Source organism: Telopea speciosissima, chromosome 6 (genome assembly GCF_018873765.1).
Source record: "Telopea speciosissima isolate NSW1024214 ecotype Mountain lineage chromosome 6, Tspe_v1, whole genome shotgun sequence".
Taxonomy (NCBI): domain Eukaryota; kingdom Viridiplantae; phylum Streptophyta; class Magnoliopsida; order Proteales; family Proteaceae; genus Telopea; species Telopea speciosissima.
The window spans coordinates 49,322,185-49,344,909 of NC_057921.1; the positions used below are offsets into that span (position 1 = coordinate 49,322,185).

Genomic DNA, 22,725 nt, shown 5'->3' on the forward strand with positions numbered 1-22,725 from the left:
GAGCTCTCACTGTGTCACTTGGTCTAACAGCCATCCAACGGCTAGTATTGAGAAAATTCAAATTTTTTTAAAAATCACATGAGACTTGTTTGAACCACCTTAAACCTCAAAACAAACTCACCTACCGGTTCAAACTCACCCAAACCAAACCCATCAACATCCAAACCAAACTAGGTTTCATATCGTACATAGAAAACTAAAAACCCTCAAATACGAGAACCCAACCTCTCCATCGAACAAACCTTCTCTTCTGAGTTCTTCTTCCGAAAACTCAGAAGAACACCATCGCGCACATCTCGACCGAACTCAGAGCTCTTCTATGGCGCACTGAAGACCCCGATCGAACTGACCTTCTCCTCTTCTTCCGAATACTCAGAGCAACACAATCGCCCACATCTCGGCCGAACTCAGAACGCATCCATGGCACACTGAAGACCACGATCGAAGAAAGTAGGCCGTGAGAGGAAAACCCAGTTCTTGCTTTCTTCAAGACTACAAGTTACTTGTCAAGTTTTATATGAGATTGACTATGTAAATGAGGTGCATTTGTGAAATCCCTTTTTGTCCAAGAAAAAACAGGATTGGTCCGATTGGATGATTTAAGGTCATGTAGGGTAGTGACTAGAATTTCTCATGGTTGGGCTAAGTTCAAACTGGGCCTACCCCAAGGATGAGACCAATCAATTGGTGTAGCTCCTCATGTAAGTATGGCCCTAGTAGATTTGTGTTGTCATCTGTAATTTAGGAGAAAATCGATGAAAATTTGGAAAGTTCTGGCAAATGATGCAGGTTTTATTAAATCAAATCCATAAGTGAACCGAAAATACAGTATAATACGGCCGAATTAAGTCTTAAACGCCTTTGTAAATCCTAATGCTATTCCTCCACAGATCCAAGTCCAAGTCTTTGTGTATTCAAATGGTTTGTATACACCCAATAATATCAAACAGCTTCTTCCGGAAGAAAAGCCAATGACTTGGATCTGTCGGAGTCATACTCTCCACAACGACCTCCCTAAAAACAATAGGAATAACACCATCACTTTCCCTAAAGTGATACAGATAAATCAGAAATGAGAAGAAGGGCTCAGGCAGGTGGAAGTAGAGAAGAATGAAGAAGGGATCAGCGATGGAGAGGATTTGGGAATCGTCTAATCGATATGAAACCCTAGGCTGATGAGAGGTTTGGGTTTAGTTTGAGTGAAATGGGTTTAGGTTGATGAGCCGAACTATATGGGTGGGTTTGATTTGCGGTATAAAGTGGTTCAAACAGGACATCATGAGGTTTTCAAAAAAATTTGAATTTTTTTTTTTAATCTCCACCATTGGATGCATGTCATTCCAGGTGAAGCATTGGGAGCTCATAGAAGTAGGATGGAAGTACAAGCTTCGCAAGTAGAGGAGCCGGATACCTTTTTCCTTGTAGTTCTTTCAAATGATCTTAAGTTCACCATATAGACAACCACAACCCCACACTAATACTAATACTGATATTGGTATGGATTGATCGTATCGGTCCAATTCCAGATTAAATGATTAACTTTTTAGTTAAAAAATAACTTTTTGATTGTATATACAATGACACGAATGTTTTGGAACAATATTTAGAACCAAGGTAAAGAATGGAGTCTGGGTCTAGATATATCTTGACCTGGTTAGATCCAACCATTGGCCCAAGTGTGCGGTTAAGATGTGGTCTGATGGTGGTCTTCTTAAGCAATATTGTTCTTTTTTTTTTTGAGCGTCTAAATGATACCTCTATAAATGTACAAAGAACTTGACATATTCATTTAACTCTCTTGTCGTGTCTCCAAAAGTTCTTTAAATTAAAGGTATTAAAAAAAAATTCAGAAATAATATAAAAATCATTTATCATTATATTATTATAAAAATTATCATTATCTTACATATTTTTCAATTATACACGTGAAATGGCAGTATTTACTCTCCTTTGAAAAAAAAAAAAAAAAACATATTATACTAAAAAGGTAAAAAAATAAAGTTAAAAATCATTTGACATCTTAAAAGGTCTCAATAAGAAAATCTCTTTTTTAAAAGATAGGTTAAAATTTATAATCAGATTCGATTCGGTTTCAAGATATGATACTTTTTATCTTATTGCATTGTCCACTTTGTGGGCCTCTCTTGTTGCCTCTAAATTTTTCTGCAATTCTTCATTCACCACTTTTGAACAAAGTAATAACTAACTACATAAAGCAAATGGATTACAGTCAAGTGTGAATTATTCATGACATGTAAGGATGTCTAGGATAAAACAAAGCATCTAATGGGAGTGCTCTTTATGGACCCCTCCAAATAGTTATGAAATCTTAAGTCTTGCAATGATACTACACACCTCTGTCACACGCCACAATTCATATTTCATGGCACCTCTTCGTTCCCAACCCAACCTTAACTCTCTTTAATTTGGGTTCACTCCCCAACCTTTTGACCAAGCTTTTCACGTTTGCCTCATCTTCTTTTGCTAAGTAACGGTGGTAATTCTTTATCACTTCTTTGAAATTGAATTTAATGATTTAATCTGAATTATGGGTCAGACCAAAGTTATTGGATAATTTTCTAACCCTAACCCTAACCCTGTTTCTACAAGGTTATGTTTAATCTATTTGAGGTTTTTTATAATTTTAAATGCATCCCACTAGTTATTCATTGATGTATTTTTTTGCAACTTCATCGTATATAAAGTAAGGGGCGCCATTCTCTGTGCCGCAACGCAGGCTGCGCCTAGGCACATAGGGGTGGGCGCAATGACCACCCTATCCCCCTGAGTGGCAGGTCCATGTGCCTGGGCGCAGCTTGCGTTGCGGCACAGAGAACATTCTTCCATGAAATAAACATGTCGTGTTTAAGAGGTCATGAGTTCAGCTCTCCTTGGACTTATTTATCCAAAAATATATATATGGTCGAGTGGCCCCGCACCAGCATAGGTCAATGAGAGCATGGGCGAGGGAATCAGTAGGGGTGGATCTTTCATATTTCACAAGGGGTGGGGCCATCATTTTGCTCCCTTTTATATCTACGCATAGGCACTACGCGACTTGATAGGGGTCCCCCCCCCCACATATATATATATATATATATATATAAATATGGAGATGATGAATGGATTTTCCTTCTTCTTTTGATGCAAAGAAATGGGTTGGCATTCTTTATAGGGGAGTGTAGCCCCTGAGCACACATAGGAACCAATGAGAACGCTCCTATTGGCATAATGGGAATGGAATTTCTACCATTCATGGGGTGGATCGATCATTTTGCCTCCTCTGTGTTTGGACATGGATGATAGTGCCATACTTTTCCCCAAGGAAAATTTTTCTCCCAAATAAATATCTTCACTAATCTATATATGGAGGGAAAATCTAGAAATGTTTCACTTGGATTTACTTGTAGGACAGTTGTTGCTTTTGAAGACACATGAATTGTCCTTTTGCTCCAAAAAAACGAATTTCAGCCAAATGGTCCACTCAATGGGTCCTTATGTTTACATTCCTTTTAGGGTTTTATTATACAAGTCTTAGAGAATCCTAGTTAGTTGTATGGGAATTATGAGAACAAGCTCACTTTCCATGAAACAAATTTTCAAAACTTGATATAATAATTGAATGATTAAGGTGGGCCCTTGGTGCTTATTATGCCCTTAACTAGGATTTACAAGGATTTGATGATTCTTGTTTACTTTAATTGGGTAACATTCTTAGAAATGCATGATTGAGGGAGTGGCTCTTTTTTCTTGACATGGGACCTAATGGCTTTTCTCTGTCATCCACATCATATATATGCACTCCTCTCTGGACAAAATTAATGTCACCTTGTCTGGTCCCACTTATAAGTAATTTGACATTTTATATGTTATGGAAGTAGGCAACTTGCTTGCACAATCCTTGTGATATGTTCATCTAATGTTACACTCTGGTATTCGGTGGCTTAATGATTCATTAGAGTCAGGATCAAGTAGGACATAATGGGTGGGGACAGATCTGACCCCTCCATGGGGTGTGGGTCCCACACCCTAGAGGCGGTTTCCACACCCCATGGAGGGTTCAGATCTGTTCTCACCCATCCTCATGTGGGTAGTAGATCTGAACTCACGGCATTATGTGGGTTTCTCTTATTTTGATCTCTCAACTATTTATTTGGAGAGGCGGGGGTAAAGCCACGTATTTTATAATTCTTAACAGATCCTAGTGGCGGGAGCCTCGTATATTAATACGCTCTTCTTCAAGGATTTAGTCATTTGGTCACATCAGAAAATGAATTAGCTACAAACGTTGGTTGCCTAGAAACCATTGGAAAATAATAGTCTTCTAAAGAAAACATGAAATGCTGATTGTGGGGCTTGACAATACACCACAAGTGGCCACACTTATTAATTGACCTTGCATGCCTATATTTTTAGGTATTGGTGGAGAGTTTTCAACTTGTTGAAGAAGGATTTTACATTCCAAGAGGAGGCTCAGAATCGAAGGCTAGAAAAACAACTAAAAACAACAAATGGAAGAAGTGTTTTCCACTTACCCAATGAGTTAGGTATGGGATAGGATATGGGCCAAAAATATTGATCTCTTCATTGGAGTTGTGGAAGAAGATAGAAAAGCTAGAGTCGTCAAGAACCTAGTGATCGAGCCTCTCTATCATCCATCGATGTTGTAAGCATTGAACACCTCGTTGAGCTTGAAAGAGTGATCGGTGTGGATAGGAGGATGAGGTCTTACATAGGACTCATCAACGCTCACTCCCTTAGCGATTTGGACCCTCCTTCGTCCTCCACTAGGCTCGGGTGGATCATTATCCTCTCTGGTTTCCTGTCTGGTACTGATGTCCGGTTTCTTTCATAGGGGTCCAAAAAGACAATCAAACCCCTTGTCCAAACACATTGCCTGAGTGAGATTAAGTCGTAATTTTCACCTCCCTATGAGAGGAATTGAACAAACATATCAGACAGGAAACCGGACAAAATAAAAATTCGACTCAGGTACTCCACAATTAAGGAGCCACCTCTAATTTCAACGACAAGTAGATGTCAATGGCAGCAAACCATGTGTCCTTGAAACCCTCATTGTCATTGCTAACTTCACCCTCCGCCCGTCACCCCCTCTTCCTCGTCTATCTTTACTTTTCTTGTTGTCTCACCCCACTAAACGTATGACTCATTCGCTTAACTATCCCACCCCATACTCCCTTGCAAACAATCAAGGCTCCCTTGCAAACAATCAAGGCCTGCATATTTTAGAGTATTAAGATAAAACTGAAAGGAACCTAAGGCTCTATTTGTTTGATGAGGAGGATGAGGCGGGAATGTTGTGTGAGTGAGTCCTACAATGTAATGGGTTGGGGAGGGGTAGGTTTTTTATTTTTCCTTGTGAATAGTAACCAAAGTCCTTTGTTTTTTTGTGGAACTTTGGACAACATAGGGATAGGATTTTCAAATATCACGAGTTTGGATTTTCAAGTGCCACATCAGCAAACTACACATTTCATGTTGTTACTTGAGCTTTTGTAAGTTCACTACCCCCAAGTTATACAAACAAATTCTACCAAAAATATAAGTCACACAAACAAAGGTTGGGGTGGGGTTTTAAAGTGCCATATCACCACTTCCCCACCCCAATTCTTCCACCTCACCTAAGTCCCTGTCAAACAAACGGTACCTTAAGGCTTCTTTGGATCAATGTCGTTCAAGAATATCATAGTTCCATTGGGAATTATCGCTTAGGCCCCATTTGTTAGATGGGGAGGGTGGGGTGAGATTGTTGGGAAGATGGGACTCACATGTTGGTAGAGTTTTGTTGGGGTGAAAATGTTGAGGTAAAGTTAATTTTTCCATGAAGAGTAATCAAAGACCCACAAATTTGGTGGGATTTTGAATAAATTAGGAGTAGGATTTTGAAATGCCAAATCAACAAACAAAGCATTTAATGATATTTTCTAAGCTTCTGTAAGTTCACCACCCCAAGATAACCAAACAAGATGAGTTCAGATCTGCTACCCACATGGGGACGGGTGGGGACAGATCTAAACCCTCCATGGGGGTGTGGGATCCGCCCATAGGGTGTGGAACCCACGCCCCATGAAGGGGTCAGATCTGTCCCACTCGTCCCCATGTGGGTAGCTGATCCAGATTCAACAAGATTGGGGGTGGAATTTTGAAATGCCACATAAGCATTTTTCCACCCCGACCACATGAGTCCCCTCTAATCAAATGGGGCCTTACCATTTCCTAGGTTGGAAAGTGGTTTATCTGATTATTGAACAAGTCAATCAATCATGGTTCTCAACCTAACCAAATGTGTATTAGGTAGATCAAGTCCAAACCAAGGTTGGTTCAATAATTCTTGTACTTCATGGTTTGAGAAATAAAAGCGGATTGGGTTAATCTTCTCATTCGAACTAGTCTGATCCAACCAGATTCGAATAGAAATTGATGGTAAAATCAATCCCATATTCGATTCTTGGTTCTTGAACCTTGGACAGTGGCTAAAGAGGTTGATTGGTCAAGAAGAGTCATCTTTGGGGGAAAAAAAATGTGGGACCATATAAAGGAGTAGTAGAGATCTTGAACAGAACAGAGGAGGACTGGTGGATTTAATTTCAAAGTGAAAACGACGTCACTCCCTTTCACAATTCCATTCATAAAGATTTCTACGTAGATTTGAAATTGACGGACCATACCTCAGGTAAGATATCCACGTCTATAATAAAGTCACTCTTTTTAAATCTTTTGCAACAAATAATTATTAATACAATAATTTTTTCCTTTCTTAGACCGATATTTAATAAACAAATTTCTTAATGAAACCTTTTGCAAGTAAACTTAATACAATAAAGGAAGGAACTAACCCCTTTTTTTTTTTTTGGAATAATTTTTTTCAGAATTGTTTAAGAAAGAATGTTTTTATGGGTACTGTTTTTTTTCTCATTTGGAAGCACTCTTTCAAAAGTTGGAATCGGATTTTTTTTTGGTGCAGTTGTCAAGTGCCTATTGGGTATTGATCATCGGGACCCCACAAGGAGATAAGAGAAGACCCACAAGGGATCAATATGGTACCCACATAGGCTCCACTTCTTGAAAAGCAAGTAAATGTGGGTTTGGTGCTGCTAAGGAGACTTGAACCACCGATCAAGCTCCTGACATAGTTCTCCCAAGGGAGTAGCGAACCACCAGGGCTAGCCCTGGATCGACCTTGGAATTGGATTTGATCGAATCGACTCGGATCAAATTCAGTTGCGATTAATTTCAATTTTAGATGTTTTGATTTGGCTGATTGTAGTGTCTTGGGATTGCTTTTGATCTACTCTCGAGTTATTCCTTATTTTCACTCCCATCGCCATTAATTTCAATTTTAGATCTTATAATTGGATATCTAAGGAATAATTTATCAAATTTTATCCTGAAATTCAACTATCTATTCTCTCATCTAATGTTATCCTTGTGGTCCCATCACAAATCTGTGCATCCTCTTGATAGTCCATTAATTTTTAAGTACAAAAGAACAATGCCTGGTTATGTGGCCTTGCGTTATAAAAAGTCCCCATAGTTGATCCCCATACTTGTCCCCTTGTTGGCCCCCAAGCCATGTGATTGGACAGCGTTCTTCTTCCCATCTTTTAAAAGAAAAAAACCCCCCCCCCCCTTATCTAAGAGTGTTGCTTACTCCAACACTCAAGTGACTCTATGAATCTATCTCTCTTCTTCCCCTATGAATAGACATCTCTGCCATTAACTAATTTTGGAAATTTGTTAATCTTAACAAGGGACTTGGTGCCTGTTAGTCCACAAATTTCTTGTAAATTTCATTACCATTTTTTTTTTGGGGGGTGGGGGGGGGGATATTTACATGGAATGTGGCATAGTCCCTCACTACACTTATTACAGCTTATTAGCTTTGAAATTAAACCAATGTAGATCAGTAGATTAATTAGAAGGCATCCTCCACCTTGTATTAATGAGGTGCATAATTGATTAGCAACGATAATGCCTATTGATTAATCTACATTAACTTTAATCTAGATGTATTGTTTCCATTTGGATCATTAAATTAGACTAGTTTAGCTGGAATTGATCACCATCGATACCAATATTAATACGGGTCAGCCATATGATTCTGCTCTAAAGATTCTGAAACGAGTGGTTTTAATATTTTATTTTTCACCTTGTTTGTACCATCAATCTATCAATATGGATCCATCGATACAATACCAAATCTTAAATCTATCATCGAAGCACCAATTGCAGCTAACCAAATCCTTTTGTCTCCTAATATTGGAATTGCTAATTTTGAATAAGGTGCCATTAAGGCTCTGATTGGTAACACTTTCGCTTTCAAATCCATGACTTTGGGTAGATTATTTTTTGGGGGAGGGGGGTGCTATGATTTTTGGGAGCAAAATCACCGATTGGTAAACTTTCGTTGGAAATGATCTCGAAGTATATTTAGAACAGAATCAATGATTAGTATACAATTGGTATAATCATTCCAATTTTTGAGAATTTTAATTACAAAAATGTCATCTCAAGAGATTATAATGTTTCAAAATTTATCTTTTGATGGGGAATGAGGAAAGATCAGGAGAACAAATGAGCTAATCTAGAAATAAAGTGCCATAACAACTACAACCAAACCTCTTCCAATTCTTTGCAACCAACTAACTGCATGAGTAAATTTAGATAGCTTTCTTTGTGATGTTTAGAAGTGAGAAACTCAAGCTGACTTTTTTTTCTGAAAATTAAGCCATGAACACTATCAATGACCTGAAATTTCATAATTTTGTCATAAAAAAAATAAGAGAATGGATTATATAAGTATAAATCTGATGAAATTGAGAAGGTTAGAGTTCCCAAATCCTGCAATAGAACAGTAATCACAACTGGAATTACCAAATTTGCAACATCAAAACTTTACCGTATTCGGTTAGGGTTTACAAAAGCCATTGTAGAGTAGGAATTTCGGGATCTAATGGTGGAAAAAAAATCAATTAGAGCTCTTGCAAAGGGAAGAAGAAGAAGAATCGAAGAAAGCAAGTTGCAGACGAAGAAGAGAAGAAGACGGAGGAAGAAGAAGAAGAAAGAGAGACGGCGCTGACCACGGGCACTTACCTCCTCTGTTGGGACTTGGGAGTGGATCTTTCTCTCGCTTTGTCTCGACTGGAGTAGCACGAAAGAGTCGGGCTTTTGGCCCTCTATTGATTTTAAGTTTTTTGCTCTCAAAATCTTGTTCCAATAGCAATTGTAACTCCGATTCACTTCATGGGAGCAAAGAAACGGAACAGATATATACCAATCACAATTCCACTCTCAAACTGTTCTCACGAATCAAAAAAACACGAAAACCACTTCCGTTGAAGGTTACCAATAAGCGCCTTAAGTCTCCTTTATTTTTCCTTGTTCAACGTTGTAAAGAATCTTATCCAGCTTCCGGGTCTTTAAATCAGACTGTATTTATCATATTTAAACCTATTTTAACCATTGAATTACATCTGATCTATGGAGATGTATCATTGTAATGTGGAGCGTGGTCTACTTTATCATTTCCCGCAAGCAAAATGGTCTATACAGTTAAGATCTATGGTCACTGATGCGTATCTTACAAATACTAAATTTTTTTTTGTAGTTTCAGAAAATAAAATAAAAAGTTCAATTTATTACACGCTTTCTCTCCCCCTCCTCTCTTTTTCTACTTTCCTTCTCATTCCGTACTCTGACAACGACCACTAATATATGCACCAGCACATGCCTCTCGTCATATCAGTCAGGGCATCAGTTTCAATCAACGGTTCAGATCCTCCAAGTACGGGAAAACCAACGGTCAAGATTAAGATATACCCGAACTAACTACGTCCCGTCCCTTTCTTTCCCTTAGTTCTCTCACCTCTGTGTTTGTTGAAAAGCAACTCTCTCACTGGTCACTACTCTCTGAGTTTCTTCTGTTCGAGAGATAGCGATAGGCTTTTAAAGAGAAATAAAGCTCAAAGCATGTTTTTTCACTCTCTCTCTCTCTAAATCTTGCAGAGGTGAAAAAGCTCTTTCATGGCGACTCGGGGAACGAGCTTTGCTCAGAGCTGTATTGATTTCTCTCTCTTTTTCCTTCCTTTGGTTATGCGGTTTCGGAGTTGGTAAAGAAACGCGCGATCTTCTAAGTTTGTGAATGTGATTGATTTGTTTCGATTTTGGTTGGTTTTCTGTTTGTCAAAGTTCGGTTGTAGAGGACTTGCGATTCTAGATTGACGAATGAAGTCAGTTTAAAAAGTTCTGAGATTTTGCGATTCAGTTTTAAGGCTTGATTGTCTGTGTTTGGGATCTTAAGCTGTGGTGGTTCAGGAGATGGAGAGAGAGAGAAAGAGTGATAGAAATGGAAATTTGAGTTATGGTATTGTTTATTTTATAGAGGAAGTCATGAATATTTAATATTATATAGCCTCTACTGGAAATATCTAGTTTAGCTCGCTCTCGGTGATGATAGATTTCTGTCTGGATTGTGTAATGCGAATGTTTGGTAGATGAAATGGTGAATTTTGGCTGGGATTGAAGGTTCTGAGAGTGAAATAGTTGCAGAAGAATTTTCTGATTTCAGGATTGAACAGGAATGGTACAGTGGAGCAGGCTCGGCAGGATGCTTAAGCTATCGATTTCTTCAAGTCAGGTCTGTTGAATCTAGATTTCTTGAAAATGAAGCTTTCGACTGCGGGGATGGGTCAGCCGGGTCAAGAAGGCGGTATGCTTCTTTTACAAAAATTTCTTATTGTCTTCAATTTGAAGGTTGAATCGTTCTTAGTTAACCTCATTTTCCGATTGAAACTTATAATATCTTCCAATTTTGCTTTGTTTTTGGATAGGGGAGAAGCGATGTTTGAATTCGGAACTTTGGCATGCTTGTGCTGGCCCTCTTGTGTCCCTACCAGCGGTCGGCAGCCGTGTTGTCTACTTTCCTCAGGGTCACAGTGAACAGGTACACGTAAAATAGGTGTTTCGTTCCTGTCTTTGTGTTCAATTGAGGAGTTTCTGTTGACTCCTTTGGCACTCAGGTTGCAGTTTCAACTAACAAAGAAGTTGATGGGCATATACCGAATTATCCGAACTTGCCTCCACAATTAATCTGTCAACTCCATGATGTTACTATGCATGTAAGTTCTGGGCTTTGGTTCTACTGTTAGTTAATTGCTGGTTAAGGTTGGATAAGGGTTTGATCAAAGCTTGTTGGGGTGGAATTTCAGGCTGACGTGGAAACAGATGAAGTTTACGCACAAATGACATTGCAGCCCTTGACTACGGTAGTCACAAGTTTGGCTTTCCAATTATTGGGTTTCATCAGTTCATCTTGACATTGATATGGTGTTTTCTTCTAAGTTGAAATTCTAAAAATTTCTGCTAACCCAGCAAGAACGGAAGGATGGTTATCTACCTGCGGACCTGGGAATCCCAAGCAAGCAGCCAACAAATTATTTCTGCAAGACTCTAACTGCAAGTGATACCAGTACTCATGGAGGATTCTCCGTTCCTCGTCGTGCTGCTGAGAAAGTGTTTCCTCCACTGGTAGGCTTTTAGCATGCCAATTCAATTATGTTGGTTATAGTAGATGGTCCTTAGCTATGTTTTATTTCTCACTATTAGTTTCAAAAAATCATTTCAGGACTTCTCTCAGCAGCCACCCGCCCAAGAACTTATTGCAAGAGATCTTCATGATGTTGAGTGGAAATTTAGACATATTTTTCGAGGTAAGTTGAGAGTATTTATTATCCACGACTACTATGTGCCCATGAACCTTCTCTCCTTTCTTTCAGTCGGTGAGAGTACTTGTCTTTTAATGGATAACCGCCAATTCGTTTTACACTTTATTCTTCTGGCTTATTTTACAAATTTATGGGAGATAATATCCGGCCATTTTGTCAATTAAGAGCGGACCAGAGAGGGTAATCCATAGAGATCAGAGCTGCCTACACTCCACGGGATGAACACATAGCTTTAATAGCCCTAGTTTTTTCTTCTCTGGTACTTACTGCTGTCTTGTCGTCTGTAATTCTGTTTCCTATTAAGATTATCAAATACAAAAAAAAAAAAAAAAAAAAAGGAGAACAAAGAAACTGTTTCCTACTCCATAACAGTTGCAATGAACAAGTTTAAACATGTCAGGAGTCTGTTTAAGTGAATATGACATGATCATCCCAGCCTGCCCCAAAAATTATGCAGCTTTATTCTATCAGGGTTATATTCTAGTATAATATGCATGTGCTCAAATCAATTATAGCTAACATAATGGTTGTCCATTGATTCTCCACTCTATTTAAAGCCATTGGCTTGAATTATTTTTCTGTTCATACATTTGGTCCCGTCCATAGGGTTGAGTTCATTGATAAAGTATTGTAGAAAGAATTATGTATGTATTTTGGAACTGCTGAGAATTTCATGTATGTAGTGGTCTGTTAGGTAAGTTTACGTACCAAGAGGATTTTACTATTCCAGAGTATATTGTGTGCAAATTATGGTTTCTGCTTTTACATATATATACATCATCCAATTCGCCTGCTCATCATGCAGGACAGCCCAAAAGACATCTTCTTACCACAGGGTGGAGTGTGTTTGTCAGTGCCAAGAGACTTGTTGCTGGAGATTCTGTTCTTTTTATTTGGTACTCAGTGTCCAATACAATAGTTTTGATGTGAATTTTCGATCCTTCAGACAATGCTGATGGATATTCCATTGGTGCTTATTTTCTTCTTCTGGCATCAAATTTAGGAATGAAAAGAATCAGCTGTTATTGGGGATTCGCCGTGCCAATAGGTCACAAACTGTGATGCCTTCATCTGTTTTATCAAGTGATAGCATGCATATAGGTCTCCTTGCTGCTGCGGCACATGCTGCTGCCACTAATAGCCGTTTCACAATTTTTTACAATCCAAGGTAGCTAATGATTTCCAAATTTCTTTTGTACTACTTTGTTTCTTCTAATGATTTAAATATTGTCTTTACTGTTTCATTGTTATTTTTCCAGGGCAAGTCCATCAGAGTTTGTTATACCCCTCTCCAAGTATGTGAAAGCAGTTTTTCATACTCGTGTATCTGTCGGGATGCGTTTCCGGATGCTCTTTGAGACTGAAGAATCTAGTGTCCGCCGGTATTAGCTTTATTAAATCTTTGGACATCATTATATTGCTTTGAAATTTCTTGTATATGCAGATATTTGGTAGTCAATCTAAAATGCATGAATTTAATGAGTGATGAGGATATACTAGTTCTGAGTGAAATAGAAATATATTAAGGAAGAAGGCGGAGAACAACAAAAGTCAAAAAGACTTTCCAAGGGAGAGATCCCAAACAGGAGAAACAAAACAATTAACTAATGGATGGAACATAAAAAATCGGGGTGGGGAAGAAACAAAATCGAAAGAAGGATACATCAAAACCTGTGGAGGGGGAGAAACAACTAACAAAGGATGATACATCAAGAATCACGGGGATGGGGAGAAATAAGAGGAAGGTCCCAAGATGAGGCAAAATGTCTATTTCTTAAAGTGTCTGAGCTTGTGGATCGAATTGGGAGAAGTCTATATCTGATCTCAAAAGTGATGGCTTCCCAATTTGCTCAATTGTGAGAGTCAAGGAGATCCATCTTCTTTTATTCCGTTCCCGCCAAATATGATGAATCATAGCACCAAAAGCAAGTTTACCAATGTAATCACAATTAGATTTACCTCTAAAGTTTTTCAAGATCCACCTCCATTTTCTCTTAAAGGGAAGGATGGTTCTATGGTGAGGCCAACACTTTCTAAGGACACCTTGCCAAACAAAACTAGAGAGAGATAGCAAGAAAAGAAGAGGTGCTCCATATTTTTAGGAGAGTTCTAGTAGAGACAACAGCTTGAGATAGACAAATTTTTCTTGAGGAGGAACTCCTGGGTAGGGAGAGATAAGGTCAAAGAACCCCACATAGTAAAACTATGCCGTGGATTTTTGGATCTAAACCAGACAATCTTATGCCAAAGCACTCTTTTAGATCTAGTTCTAATCAGATTCCAAGTAGAGGTAGAGGTGAATTTCTTTTAAGTATTTGGGATCCATTGAACTGAATCACCACTGCCCCTAGGTCTCCTGAGAGACTTAGGGAGACTAGACTAGACCTCAAATGGATTGCTGGAGTTAAGTTCAGGACACCAAATACCATCTCTAATAGTGGAGGAGACCTTAGCCATTACGTTAGAGCCAACATCGCATCATATCTGATACGGTCACCATATCTGGAAATGAGCACACCACTGGGGTGCCAGTTGTCAAGCCACAAATATGTCACATCCATCATCAATGCTTGAAAGGATTACATCCCTGATACGATGTCTATATTTAAGGATTTTTCGCCAAGCCGAACTTGTATATGAAGGGCAAGTGGAAGTCTAAATGGAGTCCGACTAAAGATATCTTGAATATACCTATTTAGTCCAAATGTTATCCTTTCTAGACAATTTTTCCTGATAAGTTTAATGATGCCCACAATATTAGATTCCTTGACTCGACGAAGACCCAACCCACCTTCATCCTTTGGAAGGTAAGCTTTTTCCCAACTAATAGGATGAAGGAAATTAAAGTTCTCTTGGCCTTTCCAAGGAAGGAAGACGTAACGGATTCAATTTTGGAAATAATGGAAGCTGAAAGCCCAAAAACACCATATCAGTAGATCTAGGAATTCTGCATAACTGATTTAATGAGTTCAAGAAGACCAGCATAGGAAAGAATCTTAATTTCCAGTTTCCATAATTGTAATCTCTTTCGAAGCCTATCTAAATAGGGGAACAGTGATGGGTAGAAAGCTTTGATGATATCAAAGGTAGGCGTAAATAAATGATAAGGAAATACCTTCCGAAATACCCAAAATTTCTTTAAGCTGAGTTTTAAAGTCTTCAGAAACTCTAGCGAAAAAAGGTAAGGTTTTGAGAGGATTAAAGCTGAGACCGGACATACACGAGAAGGTGTCCAAAGCTTCTGCGATTGAAGAGACAGAGTGGACGGAGGTTTTGGCAGAAATGATAAGGTCATCGGCAAACGCTAGATGAACACTTGAAAAGGCTGGATTAGAGTTTGCATAGTTTTAAGCTTTAAGCACTTGGAAGGTCCTCCTTAGAAATAGAGAACAACCGAGGAGAGATTAGGCAGACTTGATGAATCCCCACCTTAGACTCGAAATAACCCTGAGGAGAAGCATTGACAAGGACTGAGAACTGAACCCTAGGAATACTACAATGGATCCAATGAATGAAGTTAGGAGGGAAGTCCATTCTGGAAAGGAGTTGAGTAATATAATCCCATTTGAGAGAATCAAAATCTTTATGGATATCAAGATTTAGAATAAAAGGTGCAGAATGACCAACTTAAGTCTATTAGCAATGATTTTTGCTATAAACTTATAAATGGGGTTGGCAAGAGAAATAGGGCGAAGAGATGAGTCAGAAGCAGCCTCTTCAATCTTAGAGATCAAAGTCTGATTAATGTTTTAGATCTTAAACGGTTAGGAAAAAAACTACGGACTGCATGAAAATTAATAATAATAATAATAATATTATTATTATTATTATTATTATTAGGGTTAAACTTTTCAGAATGGCCTGCCATGATAAGCTTATCAAGATGGCCCAAATATCTACTGTGTGACAGATTGAATGGGCCCAATTTTTGTAGACAGGTAGACTCCAAGGTCCCCTGCTCATTTAAAATTTCTTCCAAAACAGAGATTTGGGCAGAATAGAGGTTTAAAAGTTCCAGACTATGGGAGAGTGCAAAGTAGTGGTTGGATTTGGACTTTGGAGTACCGTAGGCATGCACGAACATGAATGGGGATGCATGCCAATACAGGGGGTATTTGATTGAATTAGGCTCTGAAATTTGACATGTGACTAATCCAGACCATTTACTATCTATTCAATGGTCAGAATTACCACATCTTCATTCCACGTGGCGCAATGAGGAATAAAGAAACCCTCAAATGAGTTTTCCCTACAGTCGAATTGTTCCGGACTTGCTGTTTGAATGATGAAGTCAAGCTTCAATATAAGAAATATGGAAATAGTTTTCTGTCCCGGAGTGTGGCCTACGCCAGCACTCCCATGTGTCTATCTCTCTCTTCAAAACAAGGGGGCAGAGGTGTCTTTTCATATGGGGAGGAGAGAAATTGACTCATGGGAGTGCTGGCGTAGGCCACAATCCCGGACAGAGTTTTTTTTTTCCCTCAGAAATAAGAGCGTATAGTCTTTGATAACCGAATTGTTATGTAAGAGTGAAATCAATCATGCAACTGTGCTGTGGTGGTTAAGCCATTTGGTGCTTGATATTATGTCCTGGTTTAAGTTATGCTTTCACATCTTCATATAAGTAATCTAATATGTTTTAGGCACGGTGATAACCTTCCAAACTCTCTGATCTTGATTGGATTATTTGAAGTGGACAGTGCATTTGCTAGTGAACTCACGGATCTCTGCTTCGAGTGTGAAAACATTGATTAATGAAGTAGGATTATTTTGTCTGATAAAGCCTGTGTAATTCAGGTACATGGGCACGATAACTGGGATAAGTGATCTTGATCCTGTCCGTTGGCCAAACTCTCATTGGCGGTCTGTCAAGGTAAATATGCACGTGTGTTATATTGTTTTTAAAAGAGCACAAAGCCTAGTACTGTCTTGCTACTGTTGTCATTAAAATAATTTTAATTGTCTATATGCTGGGCAGTGTGAGAGTCTATGATGACAAAGTAAATTTCTGTTGGGGAGAAAATAACAGATGTGTATTTATGTATCAGGGAGTGTTCTATGCTGAATGTAATTTAATTTTTTTGCTGAACTCACAGAAACAACTTCATAGTTGCCTCACCGGACTATGTGAAGTTTACAAAGAGCATCGGAAACCCAGTAAAGTGGGGTAATAAATAAATAAGATTTTACTGTCATGTGACTGGACTATGATCTCACTGTTTCTGTGAGGTTAGCATTTTCAATAATTTAATGGGAAACTTATTTCCTAATAAAAAATTTCCCTGTTTTCGGTCTCTTATGAGGACCAGGTTGCAAATAATTTTGCTGGAAATTTGAAATCATCATTGATGAAGTATCACTTGGATTTGCTTACAGATTTCCCATAGCAGCTAATGTACAGAATAAACATTCCAGCAATTTGAGCTCTTGGTTGTTTCCATGATTATGGACCATCTCCCAAAAACATGCATGAAACTGATCTCCTAACACAAAAGCCTAAATTTTATTAACAAACAATTGATTTTGAGTCCTGCGTAATTGATATTTTCTCATGAATGAAAAGAACTTTGACTAATAAATGACAATAGTATTAGTCTAGAACTTTGCTTGGAAGATGAAAGATGGAAATCCAGAGTACCAAATGTTGCTAAGTGGGGGATGTCATGAATCTGACTATCGGATGACAATGACTCAGTATGATGTATAAGAAGAACCAGATGGTGTTATGGAGATGTAGTTGAATGGTCCCAGTATTTGGGAAGGAGAGCTCTGTACTGTTGATGTAAGTAGGAAGTCAGCTTTGTTTTAATTCGAAGAGATGAGATTGTTTAAATTATTGTTGGGAATTATGGGAGACAGGTTGTGGGGCCTATTACAAAGTTGTGGTTTGCTTTCGCATGGCAATGTCTTTAGACATTCAATGACAATTTAATTTAAGTGGGTTAAAGTGGTGTTTGATTACTTGGCAGTGGGAAATTTACTAATGGCTTGTGTTTTGGGGGGAGGGCAGGGGTAGAAAATTTTTTGGAAAGGCTGAAAGGATTCTATTTTGTCCTAAATTCTTTCTTGGGTGGGGGTCTCTTTGTTGGTATTTTAGGGACTGGATGTAGGCGATTGGGTTAGGGATTTTATGGTGTCATGAGCGTGAGATGGTACTATTTCAGGTCTTTTTTATTTTTAATTTTGCTGAGTAACTTATTTTACGTGTGCTGTGGTTTTTCTTTTCTTTTGCTTATTATTCTTTTTTTCCCCTGCTTGATTTGAATTGCCCCCCCCCCTTTTGTTTCTTTAACATATTTCAAGGTTTAATAGTTTTTTGCTGACGTAAAACTAAGAAAGAAAAATTGAAGGGAAAAATGTGCGTCTGAATAAATGGGAGAATCTTTGGGGATCCCTTAGTTAAAACAATGGTGATAACTCCCGTGTAGCTATGAACAGATTGCAGATGCGGCTCTATGTCCTTTTAACGTGGATGTATGTCGATCTTATTCTTTCTCATGCCATTTTTCTTTATTACACTAGAGACATGTTTGGGATTTTTTTTGGGGGGGGGGGGCTGGGGAGTAACTGGGGTGCCTCTTGTCAGCTTTGAGTTTCCTAGGCTCTATGCCCTCGTTCTGAGCAAGAGTTTGTTTTTCATGTGTCATTAGATCTCAAGGGATTCAATCGGGATTTAAGATTCTACAGTTTAGAAAGAGGATGCAAAGTACTTATATTGATAGAATCCGTAGAAAATGGATTTCATCATAGAATAGTTTTGCAAATGGGGCATCAATTAGTCACTTTATTGAATCATCCAAATCAAAAGCTTAAGCCATTAGGTGGAGGCACAACTGGTATATGAAGTTATCCAAAGTGCTATAGTTAGTGGATGTGGGATTATTCCCAACACCCTCTTTTGAGTGGTAGTACATGTGGCACATGTGCCCCCTTCTTTTGAGTGGTACAAAAATGTATCATTAATGTAGTGGGTTTGGTGGCATTGCTACCAAGCCCAAAAGCTTAAGCTATTTGGAGGAGAGACCCAACTGGTATATGAAGTCATCCAAGGTCCCAGAGTTAGTCGATGTGGGTTAATGTTGGCAGAATCGTGGGTTAGAAAGAGAGAATGAGAGAAAATAATGTGTTGTATTCATTGATAGGTAAGCCCCTCTATTTATAATAGAGGGGAAATTACAAAGAGACTAAACTAGGCGATGTGGGATTAAAATCCACATAGCCCACTTACACTTAATAACATAAGAAGAATAAAACTACCCCAAAAAGGCCAGAATACTCCACGGTATTCTGGATTACATATTCCAACACTCCCCCTCAAGCTGGATTATACAAATAAGTAAAGAAAGAAGATCCAGCTTGAACTAAAGAAAAAATAACTCATAATAATGCTAACACTCCCCCTCAAGTTGGCACATACAAGGTACTAATGCCCAACTTGAACAAAATGGAAAAAAACTAAGTTGCTGCAGAATCCAGCTTGACATATGAATGCAACTCTCAAATAAACCTTCAAGAACTTAAAAAAATAGATCTTCAAAACTTGGACAGACATGATCAGCAAACCGGGACTGGAATGTCTTCCAAAAAAGGCACCTTTCAACGATCTTCAAGAGCTATCTAATGATGAGTCTCAGATTGTCATAGTGACAGAGAATCTTGAAGTGAAATAACTAGAGTAGCAAGCAACGAAAACAAACTGAATCAGGCAGTGGAAAAAAAACTGTATCAACCCAACTAAAAGTCCTCAAATAGGCAACAACCAAATATCTTCAATACTCTTCAATATTTCAATCTCCTCCTTATGGCAAACTCAACCCAATAACGAAGGATACCCAATAGCAATGGTGGAGAAAACTGATCTTCTATGTTTTGCACCAATGTTCCTGCAAGTTCTGCGTTCTGCAATGTCTGCAGGTGTATTGTACATAATCCCCCCTCACGTGTAGTGATACACGTGAACAAATAATGGAGATGATGTAAGGTTTAATAGCAAAAACATTACTTTCCAGAATTTTCCAAAGGTGCTATGGGTAATTAAAAATGAAGGAATGGCAAAATTGTAATTTACCAGAAGTTGCCAAAGGTGTTATGGGTAAATACCAAAGGTATGGGATATGAAGGGAATTAGAATTATTGAAATGGAACGGTGTTGGAAAAAAAGGATGGCATGGCTGTAATTTGGTGGAAATCCACTTTTAAATACAATCCAAGCTAAAGGGCAAACTGGTAATAAACCAGAAATTTTCAAGGGTCAATTGGGTAGTCAAATAGGGGAATGTATTAAAAAGTAATGGCAGTTCCGTAAATAACCAGAATTTTGCAAGGGGTCAATTAGGTAGTATTGTGCAAGGACAGATTTGGAAAATAATTTAATTCCCTAGTAGAAAGGGTAAACTAGGAAAGGAATGTAAAAAATGGATAAAAGATAATAAGAGATAGAGAGAAGCGTATTATGGGAAATCACAAAATAAGGTTTTAAGAAACCAACTTATGAAAGTTGTCTTCAACCTTACGACAGAGAAACCAGGGAAAGCTGGGCAGCGGAAACCAGGGAAGAAGAGGAACCAGCGGCAGCGGCAACAGCAACAGCAACAGCAACTCATCATGGTGCATGATCTCAACAAGAATACCTTATCAAGAACAGAAAATCAATGAACCAAGAACTAGCAGCACTTCTACCAAGAACTAGCAGCACCATCTCCAACCTCCAGCGTGAATTAGAGGCGGAAGTATTGTCTTCAACCTCTAGACTCAACAAAAACACCAGACCACAAAAGCAAATACCATCTTGCAGAAAAAAAATAGAGTGAAGGAGAACATGAATCGACCAACCAGAAAAAACTTAGTCCGATCAGCAGAAAAAATAGCAGATAGAGATTTAATCAAATCTCACAAACCAGCCGGCAGAATGGCCCCAAACTGTAATCGAATTACTCTCTCTGGTAGTCCAAAATATCCTCCAAAAGGCAGCTCAAGAAGATGAGCCAATGATGAGATCGATAGAGATCAGGTTTTTGGAGAAAACCCAAATCGCAAGAAGGTTGCTGATGTGATAGATCTAAAAGAAACTGAGGCAGAATAGATCGATACCAAGAAGACACCTTCAACTCCATCACTCGAAGCAATCGAACCAGGCAGCAGAAAATTTTCAACACCCCAAACCAGCGGGAACCTTCGATAGAGCCGAGAAACAACAAGAAGGGTCCCAATCGAAACCATCAGCAAATCGATACTGTCGTCAGCAAATAGATAGCAGCAAAACCAAATTTATGGATTCTCCAGATTCAAATCGAGAGCAACACCTTCAATCGACTCCAACAAACGACAACAACAATAGAACGATAGCTCTGAAAGAGAAATCAGAGATCTTCCTCATGACAAGAAAAGCGAGACCGAGCAAAAATAGGGCAAGTCCTGAACTCCAGCCCCTCGATCAACGGCAAATCGAGAGAAAAAAAATTGGTTGTACCTTCAACGAAACCAGGTTTTTCAGCAGCAAGTACAGCCCAAGGTTCTTCAGCAATCGATCAACTCATCTCAGCGGAAGAGCTGAAAATTGTAAAAATTAGATAGGTTGGTTGTGGGAGGGCAGCAACTAAATCATTGGTTTAGGTTTTCCATATTAGTGCTGCCCTCTTATAAGATAAAACAGACTAAAAACCAGAAGAAGGAGAAGCCGAAAAAGGGAGAAGAAGGGAGAAGTTGATTGAAGAGAATAAGGGTTTTTTTTCTTTCTAACCTAGATCACCTACTCTGATACCATGTTGGCAGAATCGTGGGTTAGAAAGAGAGAATGAGAGAAAATAATGTGTTGTATTCATTGATAGGTAAGCCCCCCTATTTATAATAGAGGGGAAATTACAAAGAGACTAAACTAGGCGATGTGGGACTAAAACCCACATAGCCCACTTACACTTAATAACATAAGAAGAGCCCACTTACACTTAATAACATAAGAAGAATAAAACTACCCCAAAAAGGCCAGAATACCCCACGGTATTTTGGATTACATATTCCAACAGTCCATACTTCTCCGTTAGGATTTCATGGCATCCATCTGCCCCTATTTTCACTGTCAAAATGATGAAACATCCTCTCCTGTTCAGAACTAACTATTGCTGCAGGAATCACTTGCACACTAGGGCTGGTCAGTACCCGTGTAACTGCCGTACTTGCCCCTACTTTCGAGGGTAAGGATAAGGATGCTTTACCATATAAGCAAGAAATGACCAAGTGTAGGCATCTCTTATGTGCCAGTTCATAGTTCAGAATTTTGATTCTGACCTGGGTTTCGACCCAGGTTGAGGCCGAAATATTTTGGATTTCTGAAATCTGTTATATTATACTTGTAAGTTTTGGTGGTCAAATGACCATATTTTGGCCCGAAATTTCAAGGAAACCCTAATTAAGCATATCTAAATTTGAAACTTAAATTGTAAAAAAACACACCCAAAATGGTATTTTGGTTTCAGACCCCAAGTTGATATTGTACACCGTACCCTGCTGTATACTTTCTCTAATATTTGCCTATTTTACACATAAGTTAGTACTATAACAAACAAAAGTCAATTAAAACAACTAAAATATACATTAGGAAATAAAAGGCATAATATTGGAAAGCATCAAGGCATGTCATGTTCAACGGAGGCCTAAGGACGCCCCTGTAAGGAGGAGAGATATGATCTCGATTGAAGGAGTTAAAAGAGCTAGGGGCAGGCCTAAAATGACCATAGGAGAAGTTGTGAAGGACATGCATAGTCTAGGTTTAGTACCAAGTATGACCTCGTACAGAGCCAATTGGAGGGCAAGGATCCATATGGCAGACCCTATTTAGCTGAAATTTTCCCGACTTACTGGGCTGTGCCTCGTTCCTTTTATTTACGTCTTACTTTTTCCTTTTATTTCCTATCTTTTATTTTTTATTTTCCATTTTTGCATTTCTCATCTCATCCCTTTTTTTTCATCTCTCCATCCTCCTTTT

The 22,725-nt window shown here is 38.6% G+C and overlaps 1 protein-coding gene across 3 annotated transcripts in view; it reads left to right on the plus strand.

Moving 5' to 3' along the window:
- The first annotated feature begins 10,218 nt into the window (after positions 1–10,218).
- Positions 10,219–22,725, plus strand: part of LOC122664467 (auxin response factor 12-like) — a 31,797-nt gene continuing 19,290 nt past the window's right edge. For all 3 annotated transcript variants that reach the window (XM_043860290.1, XM_043860291.1, XM_043860292.1), the window contains exons 1-10: positions 10,219–10,729; positions 10,851–10,963; positions 11,040–11,138; positions 11,229–11,285; positions 11,392–11,547; positions 11,645–11,729; positions 12,550–12,640; positions 12,748–12,912; positions 13,004–13,126; positions 16,542–16,617. In XM_043860290.1, the coding sequence (XP_043716225.1) occupies positions 10,684–10,729; positions 10,851–10,963; positions 11,040–11,138; positions 11,229–11,285; positions 11,392–11,547; positions 11,645–11,729; positions 12,550–12,640; positions 12,748–12,912; positions 13,004–13,126; positions 16,542–16,617 (1,011 nt within the window). In that variant the 5' untranslated portion in view covers positions 10,219–10,683. The remainder of the gene's footprint in view (positions 10,730–10,850; positions 10,964–11,039; positions 11,139–11,228; positions 11,286–11,391; positions 11,548–11,644; positions 11,730–12,549; positions 12,641–12,747; positions 12,913–13,003; positions 13,127–16,541; positions 16,618–22,725) is intronic.